Consider the following 9,705-nt stretch of genomic DNA (forward strand, 5'->3'; position numbering starts at 1 on the left):
AAATCCAAATCTAATAATAGAGACTTATAATTTCCACCACTTAATTGGTCAATTGAGACAATAAATATATAAAATATAAAATATTCCTATAAAGGACACTTGCTACTAAAGGGATTAAGAATCTCAATAGACTACAATTGGGAAAATTTCCACTTCACATCACAATTTTGGTTTCCCTCCCCTCCATCGATTCTTTATCTTCTCTTCCTTTTCTTTTTGTCTAGAAACTAGGGGTTTTTTGAAACCATAGGTGAGAGTGTGAATTTGTGTTCTCCAACAATCTCAATGAGTTTTTATTTTTATTTGGTCAATACTAAATCATTGGCACAATAATTTCCAAAATAAATCTTTGGTACAAAAAATAAAAGAAAGATAAAATAATGAAAAAACAATACAACCTGATCATGTTCCTGTGAAATGATGCCTTGGCCTTGGGTGGATATCCATACGTATTCTCCTATTGGTCCAGGTGCTAGCGTGGAGTTCACATGATTAGCTACCGTTCTTCATCTGTAGGAAAAAATTGAGATTGAATCTTAAGGGTATAATCGTCTGATCGTGCATTTCAGCTCCACCCTGACTGACTCCTCTATACGGCTTTGGAAGTTTGGGAATTGCTGGACAAAGGTACGAATTGTCTTTCACGAGGCGGTTCACCTTACAACAGCGACATCTGACAGACGTGCACTCTGGTTGAAATCGTCTGTAATTCCGATCATGTACAATTTCGTGAAATACCACCTTCACGGGATGACACTTGTATTGATACCAATACAATGGTCCAGATCTGGTACAATTAATAAAACCTTAAATCAGTGAAAAAGCATTTAAATCAGATCTGGACCTTTGCATTGGTATCAATACACGTGTCACCCCCTGAAGATGATATTTCACGGAATTGTAGACGATTTTTTTCCCATGCACTCACGTTTCTCAAACGGCAATATGAAAATACAGCTAGTTCTTATCGAAGAAGATGAAAAAAATGAGGGGTATTCTCGTAATTTCATTATGAAGGTATCAATTCAGGAAAAAAAAAGAGTCACAACAATTTCTTATTTTTAATAACCGAATCACAACATTTTTGTCCAATAAAATATCGATGTCCGTACCATATTGGTCATGTATCGGTATTCGGCGATTAATCTGATACAAGTACCTAAAACTGTGGGACCCAGTTTCTAAATCTCTTTAATTATAATAAGATCTGACCCACTGATTGATTGGATTAAACTTAAAGAATGAGAGAGAGAGGCTTTAAGAAATCAGAATCTAAGCACAATGTCAACATCACCAATGGTGAAGAGAGAAACCGGGTCCAACAACATTTAAACTGTTACGAACGGCAAGTTGTATTCCTACCACTATTTCTCGCTTTGGAATCTCTTCTCCAGTTCTGTTCCTGTTCTCTCTTTCACTGATCCACCGTCGTTTTCTCTCTTCTTTTGCTTTCTGAATCTCCGGCGGTACTTGCCGGAGATTTCTCTTCTAAAAAAATGGAAGACCAGTTGCAGCTTTTCTTCGATGAAACCAACTTCTTCAACAGCATTGTCCTTGGAAGCTTGCTGCCTGATAAGCTTTGGAAGCCTCTCCCTCACTTTCTCCAGACTTGGATTCGGAATTATATTGGCGGAACCTCCGTTTACTTCATCTCTGGGTTTCTCTGGTGTTTCTATATTTACTACTGGAAGCGAAACATTTATGTTCCAAAAGGTACAGAAATTGTTCTCCTTTTCCAATTTAGGTTCTCTGTTCTATCCAGTCTTTCTAGGTGTTATTAGTCCTCTCTGTGTTTTTTTTGGATGGAAGTCGTTGACGCTTGATTTAGAAAGGATGGTTTCGTCAAAGCCGTCTGAGTTGAATTATTGGATATGCATTTCGTGTTATGCTGAATCTGTTGATCTTAACTTTCCTGTTCTGTAATTTTGTTTCCAATTTCTTCGATGAATTTATGACATTATTTTCCCCCTTCTGATCTACTTTTTCTTCTGCCAAAAAGAAAAAAAAAACATGCTTTATCTTTTCCTTCAAAATTCCTACTTGTTGATCGTAGAAAAGATGCAGAAAGGCAGGGAAGTTTTTGATTACCTAGAATCTTATTATCACATTCACGTTCTTGTACTGCTAATTTTCTTATTCAGGAGACGGTCGTCGACAGCCTACATGTGGCTTCATCTCAGTCTTGTTTTTCCCAATGACTTTAAGAGCTTATTTGCTTTCTTCCAATGCCGACAGATCATGGAGCATAGATGCCCGAATGAACTTTCGGACATTCTCAAAAGTAGTTTGCATTTTTCTTTCTTCTAATTCCCACATCTCATACAGTATAGATGCCCGAATGAACTTTCATGCATTCTCGAAAGTAGTTTGCACATTTTGCTTTCTCCTCAATGCAATGTCATTTCAGCTTTTCCAGTATAGCCTCAACTCCACTCCATTCAGCCTTAACCCAACTAAATGGGGTTGGCTACATGGATCCTTTTTCTCTAATCTGCTCCATTCCATGCCATATTTGTTTTTAGCCCTAAGCTATCCATGTCTTACCCCTCGCACCACTTTTCTCAGAGTCATTGTTGGCCTACCCCTTTCTCTCTTAGCTCATTCAATCTGAATCAAATCACCCCTCCGTACTAGAGCAATCAAAGGCATCCGTTGTTCATGCCACCTCAAACAAATTTCTCGCAATTTATCATGTAATTGGAGCCACTCCTAAATTAGTTCTAATTTGTTAATTCCTAATCTTATCTTTTCTAGTTTTCTAGTTTTAGCAATAAAAAATCTCAATATCCTCATTTGAGCTACATGAAGTTTGTTTATATGTTGTTTCTTTACTGCCCAACATGTAGCTCCAAACATCATTGATGGTAGTCTAACTCTTTTATAGAATTTCACTTTAATTTTTAAAGGAATACGTCTAGCACACAACAGAGCTGATCCTTGATGTAATCCAATAGTGATTGGAAACTCACTACGCTGTCCTTCGACGGTTCTTACACTAGTCACTACATCATTATACATTTCTTTAACCATGTTGCCATATTTACTCGAAACACTTTTCTTCACTAACACTTGCAAATTAACTCTCTAGGAACTCTATTATAAGCTTTTTGTAGGTCAATAAAGACCATATGGAGATCATTTTTACGTTCGCTAAATCTTTTTGTTAGCCTCCTAAGAAAATAAATAGCTTCCATGGTTGATCTTTTTGGCATAAAACCAAATTGGTTATCCAAAATGTTAGTTTCTTGCCTTAGGGGTGCTGCAATTACTCTCTCAGATAATTTTATAATATGGCTTATAAGTGTTCTTCCATTGCAATTATTACAACTTTGAATATCATCTTTATTTTTATAATTCGGAACCTCGATACCTGTCCTCTATCCATTTGGCATTTTTATGTCCTCATGAATAATAATCTTATTAAACAACTTAGTTAGACAAGTTATTCCACTAATTCCTAAGTTCTTTCACACCTCAATTGGAATACCATATGGACATACTGTTTTTCTTATTTTCATCTTTTAAAAAATCCTTGATTTCAAACACCCCGATTTTCTATATATATATATATATATACATATAAGATTTGTGGTTTCTTGCTGGTTAATACAACCTTGTAAAACACTATTATTCATATTATTTTCATTCAATATGTTTTTCCATCTCTCTTTAATCTCCTCATCACTTATTAATAATGCATTTAGTATGGTTGAGATCTCTATTCTTCTTTTCTCTCATTTTGTAGATATCCTTTTCCCCTTCTTTTATGCCTAAATTTATATAGAGATCCTCATATTTCTTAGTTTGTGCTTTCTCTAGTTTCTTTTTAGCACCAGTTTTAGCAATTATACCTTTTTAAGTCCTCCTCATCCATAGTCATTTGCCAAGTTTTAAAAGTATATTCTTGGCCTTAATGGTTGCTTGAACTTCATCATCTGACCACCACGTGCTCCTAGATGAATGCCAGTTTTCCTTTGGAGTTGCCTAGAACTTCTGTAGCTACATTTTTAATGTAAGTGCCCATCTCGTTCCACATCATACTAGTGTTTTTCATGGAAGTCCCACCTTCCCTGGGTTACTAATTCATAAGTAAATGTCTTCAAGTATCTCCTTTTAAGTTCCATCATCTTATCCTAGGGCAAATAATCTCACATTAATAGTTGTTGTTTTCTCTCCTTTCAAAGTATATGATTGAAGAAATTAGGCATATGTCATGAGTATTTAAGATGGGGAATTTCAGGGAATATCATAGAATCGTCATGAGAAGTGATAGATGATGACATTTAATGATATTGTCATCGTGCCTTGCCTCAATGATGCACCTCTAATTGCAGACTTACTGAGGTTGTGCTGGATCAACAGTTCAACACTAATGGACTATCCTGCTACCCTGGGCCTTGGCTGGTAGTTTTGTATGCACAAGTATTAAAAGTTTCTTGATGTAGGCAGAGTTATTTTAATGCAAAGCTACAGTAAATTAAGAGGGTTGGACACCTCACAGTAATTTGAATATCTCAGTTTATTTTGTAATTCTTGCCTCAGAATTTGGGATACCATAATTTGCTCATTTTTTGCAGCTATAGTGACCTTTTACAAGTAATGGCAGATGGTCAAATCACTCTTTGTTTTCTTCGTTATCAATTAAAATAACAAGTTGCCTCTTTATTCTTCTTACTTGTCTTTTATAAACATTGCTACTGTTTTCTAAGAGTTTAAGAAACAAGGGCTTTATTTTATTGTTTACAAGTTGCCTCTTTATTCTTCTTAGTGCTTGGGTACTCTTGTTACAGATGCCATACCTTCAAGAAAGGCCATGCTACTGCAAATAATTGTTGCAATGAAGGCCATGCCGTGGTATTGTGCTCTTCCGGCAGTTTCTGAGTTCCTAATTGAAAGTGGCTGGACAAGGTGTTTTTCTAGGATAAGTGACGTAGGTTGGCCAGCATACCTCGTCTACTTGGTGGTTTATCTTGTTTTTGTTGAGTTTGGGATCTATTGGATGCATAGAGAGTTGCATGATATTAAACCTTTGTACAAATATCTTCATGCAACACATCACATCTACAACAAAGAGAACACACTTTCTCCTTTTGCTGGTAAGTTCAATTTCCCATTTAATTCATATGTAATGTTATTCTTGCCTGGTTAAAATGAGAAAACCTGAAACTGATATGCCCATTTTTGTTTGCAAGTCTCCATTATAGGGTTTCATGCCGTAATGTGATTGCCTCGACAGGAATATACTTAAGAATTGAACATCTTTACCAAGTTTCAAGCTGGAAGGCTTATATTGCATAAAATTATTTATTTTGGGATTCTTTGCCATGATCTCAAAAACTGTTGAAGGAGATCTCAGTTCATGCACAAATGTAGATTTGCAAATAGGATTTCAGTGGGAGCAAGCTCTAATGATGTAGACAAGTCCTTGGGCTGCAAGTATAGCCGCAAGAATCATAGGGGTCTGGCCCATGATCCTCCATAAATGGACCCGACCCGTGGGCCATCAGGCCAATCAACCTTGGGTTGGGTGTTTTCTGGCTCACTCAAAGCCAGATTGTGGGGGACAGCTGGCTGAAGATTCTTGTTTTCTTTTTGTTTATTTACTTTCTAATTTAGTTCAGCCTTTGTTTACTTAGGCCTTCTTTGGTATCATTTTTCTTTTTGATTTTTGTTCACATAAATGGTTTTGGCTGCATTTGGTATCATTTATGGAGCTTGTTTCTATTTAAAAAAAATTGGTAAAATACAAAAACCAAAAAGAGATCAAGAGTCATTTATGTGTTTTGGCCAAAATTGATTTTCAATTATTTTTGCGCTGAACTGTAATGAGCACATGCTTAAAGTCCCAATATGAAGGGGTAAAGTAGTCATTTTCTTTGTAATTAGAAATCCAAGCTTCTTGTCCCCTCTTCTTCAGTTCATAGTGGAGAAAGAGAGTTATAAAGCAGATGTGTGAAGGGAATCTCTTCACCCACTCCTTCAAAAAGCCATTTTACACATAGAGATACCAAACTATTTCTCACAAAAAACCATTTTTATGTCTTGATAAAAAATGGTTTTCATTAATGATTTTTGTTAATTAGGTAAAAAATAAAAATGAAAAATGATACTAAAGAGGGACTTAGCTCGGAATTTAGTTTCTTTTTTAGTGTGCATGCCTCAAAATTCTCTTGTAAGAGGCTTTTAGTACTTTCCTTTTTTATTACTTTCTATTTCTGTTTTTAGTAATTTTGTACTATATGTAATTGAGACCTTTGAGTCTCCTCCCCATGAATTTGATTAGTGAAGAGACTTGCTTTGTGCGAAGGATTCCTGTGAGATGCAGTAAGTTGAGAAACCTTGGGTGAGATGCCCTAATCTGAGAGAGACTTCGCTTATTATTTTTCCCAAAATTGAGACTTTTTCCTTGCTGCAAGTTCTGAGTTTTATTCCCGCAAAACTGAGGCCAACCGAGACCCCAATCTACTGCTGAAAATTCATTGATTCAGTGAAAGAGTTCTTACTGTGCAGTCGCCACAGTTGCTGACTGAAGAAAGCTTCATCCTGCCATGCGGTTCAGGTTTCTTAAGGGTTTTGTTTGCTGAAACCTAAAGGCCATCAATCCTCCTATCTGTACTCAGTTTTTGCCCATATTTGGAAATCCAAATCACCAACCAAGTACTATTGTTCAATGTATTTGGGAGTTAATCAATTGCTGGGTTTGTTTTTCTCCAATACTTTCTTATTCTGGATCTTGAATCAAGACCTGAGATAAATCTACATTGGGTCATTTGGCTTGAGGTTGGGAGGGTTTATTCACCCCCTTAGGTTCTAAACTCGATGGGAGATTGAGGCCCATCAGGTGGCTGCTTGTAGGTGCTATGATTATCTTGCGATTTCTGAGTTTGTGACCTATTTACTGCCTGTGGTAGACCTCTCTTGATCGTAATTGTTTGCTGCCTATACCTAGGTATTAATTAGATCTGGTTTATTTACTGTGTTTACAACCCAAGGGCAAGGGCTGCTTGGTCTGATTTTATGTATATTGTTTAAATTCTGTCAGTTGGTTGTGAGTGTTGGCTGTAATCTATTGTGACTATTGTCGACTAGTGATCCCCCCTACAGAGTTGGTTCCTAGCTGGACTGGCTTTTACATTTCTAAGCTGTGCTTAGTATTTGGAATTTCTTTTGTTGGTACATGAGCTGTTTCCCATACTTTGGTTATTTGTTTTCATTGCTATAAAAAGAAGGAAGAAAACCTCATAAGTTCAATCAAGTATCATTGATTGGACTTATTCAAAAATCGAATAACTATCATGGGTTTTCTTCATTATTCCATAGTTATATTGGATTTCCGAATAAGTTCAACCCATGATAGTTGATTGAACTTGTGAGGTTTTCTTCATTCTTTTTATAGGAATGATGGTAATTTTTCTCCACCCAATCTTGATTGCAGATTAATCACCAAAATAGGCTTGTTTTATTAGGAATAAGCCTAGGGTTGGGTTCCATACATGTTGGGCCTTTGATTCCCTGTGTTTTGAGTGTAATAGGTCACTTTTATGGGCCTAAATTAGGGGTTCTAAGGGTGCATATGGGATTCATTAATTTGTTTCTTTTTTCATTAGTTTCCTTTTTAGATGGGGATATTTAGCTTCTAATTTCAATACCTAGTTAGTTTCTAATTTTCAGTCATAAGTTAGTTTCTAATTCTAGTTGTTTTATTTCCTAGTTTACTTTTCCAGATTTAGCAACTAGACGTTAGTAATCTTTATTTCAGTTTTTTAGTGACTTTGAAGTTACTAAATTATAATCACCCCCCACAATCATTATTATAAATAAAGGAGAAGGGCTCCCATTAAACCCACGATTTTAAGAACAAAAAAACTCTGCTGCTGCATTGTCTCTGCTGAGATGCTTCTTGTGTTTGATCAAGAACAATGGGCCTAGTGTTTGATCTGGTCGACGCCTTGTGGTGAGAAGCCCGGGTGGTTCTACAAGTGTTCTTCTTTCTCTTTCAAGTTTTATTTCTAAGGATCTACTGCTGCCAAACAAACCAGGTATTTATATTTTCAAAATTCTGCCCAGAATTTCTGTCAAGAGTGACAGTCGGCCTCTTCTGTTGGAGTAGTTTCCAGCCATGGGATTGCTCTCCAATTCTGATCGATAGTTCCCCCCTATCCAGCTAAGGATCAACCCAAGTTTGAGGCCATTCTGATCCCTGGTTAATGAGATACTAAAAATCTCTTTTCTTTTGTCTTTTAGTGACCTGTTCTACCCAGGACTCTGTTCAGTAGATCTGTCCTTATTTTCCATTAGTAGTTGGATTCTGGTTTATGTTTATCAGTTGTTTTGAACCTATTTGAGATGCTTATCAGTCCCTGGTCTAAGTCCTAAGGGCTGCTACTGATTTGACCCTCAATAGTATTGCCTGTTGGAATCGATAGCCTGCTGGACTATCATATGTTATTCTGATGTTCTGTTATGTTGATGGGCTGGTTATGGTTGTTCTTTGATTAAAAGTTCCTGCAGTTTGAGATTTGGTTGGACCCCTACTCTAGTTGACATTAAATCTCCAATTTTTCTTCTTTGTGATCTTGTTGAGCAACTTAATGGGATACTCTCTAGTCCTAAACCTTTTCTTATCTTCATTTTTCTTTGACGTTCTTTAATTCTAGATACCCTAATTTGATCTTTATCTTTTCCAAAATGTTTTCAAGGAAATCCCCATCCCAGACACTCCCAGACTAGCCACTGCTACAACTAGCAAGTAATCATACCGGCTTACCTGATCGTCTGTAGTTTCTTTTACTTTAAATGGTCTATTTTTCTGAAAGAATTATAGTCTCTGTTGTCACCAGATTTTTCAACGGTTCTTCTCAACTTATGCTCCTACGGAGACTCCTTTGATAGTTTGGTAGTAGTTCCCCTGTATTCCATTATTTCATACATCACCGTTTCCTTTTGAGGGAGATTTGGTGGTTGAGGGGTTAGTAGACCATATTAGTTCTAATATCGGCTCACTTGGAGTGAGACTCTGATTCTGCTATTTTGCCCAAAAATGTGACAGTTATGATTGGTTTTGTATTTTTTTTAATTAGTGATTTGAATTGGTGACCAGACTGACTTGGAAGCATGTTCTAGGACAGTTAACTGTCCACTCTGCTACTGATTTAAAAATGCTGGGTTCATTAATGATTCATCTTTGATGCAATGAAAGAGGTCAGACAGGTAGAGGCTAAAACAGGTTTTGAATCTTTGCCGTGCTATAAATCACCATCTTTGCAGATCGGCTCCTTAAAGTTAGATGTGATCTTGATAACAAGTTAAAGATTTTAATAACACTGCAGGTAAGAAGTAACTCACAGAAGCTAATGGTGATTTAGATACCTTCAGTTAGTGTATCGATGTTCTCTATATTTCTTCAACCATAGATATGGATGTAGTAGCTGTGATAACTTATCACATTTCATATTTTCTTACAGTAGAATCTTTTTTTTTTTTTTTTTGAATTACTATCTTGAGCAAAACAATTGATCAAGCCTACACAAAATTGTTCCTCAAAATCCAACATTAATCATTTGGGGATGTTTCTCATGTTTTTATGGAATTAACAGTTAACAGTTTTACTCCAAAGAACCTTATGAGCCTCTGGGCCCCACCCTCTACCACTAGTAGTTTGTATTGTGGAAACCAATTTATCTTACTCTTTTTTTTTTTTTTTTT

The 9,705-nt window shown here is 36.3% G+C and overlaps 1 protein-coding gene across 2 annotated transcripts in view; it reads left to right on the forward strand.

Annotated features, from left to right (window-relative positions):
• The first annotated feature begins 1,300 nt into the window (after positions 1-1,300).
• The window catches only part of LOC122082807 (delta(7)-sterol-C5(6)-desaturase-like), a 9,432-nt gene continuing 1,027 nt past the window's right edge, over positions 1,301-9,705 (forward strand). For both annotated transcript variants that reach the window (XM_042650617.1, XM_042650690.1), the window contains exons 1-2: positions 1,301-1,713; positions 4,791-5,096. In XM_042650617.1, the coding sequence (XP_042506551.1) occupies positions 1,497-1,713; positions 4,791-5,096 (523 nt within the window). In that variant the 5' untranslated portion in view covers positions 1,301-1,496. The remainder of the gene's footprint in view (positions 1,714-4,790; positions 5,097-9,705) is intronic.

Source organism: Macadamia integrifolia, chromosome 1, assembly GCF_013358625.1.
Source record: "Macadamia integrifolia cultivar HAES 741 chromosome 1, SCU_Mint_v3, whole genome shotgun sequence".
Classification (NCBI taxonomy): Eukaryota; Viridiplantae; Streptophyta; class Magnoliopsida; order Proteales; family Proteaceae; genus Macadamia; species Macadamia integrifolia.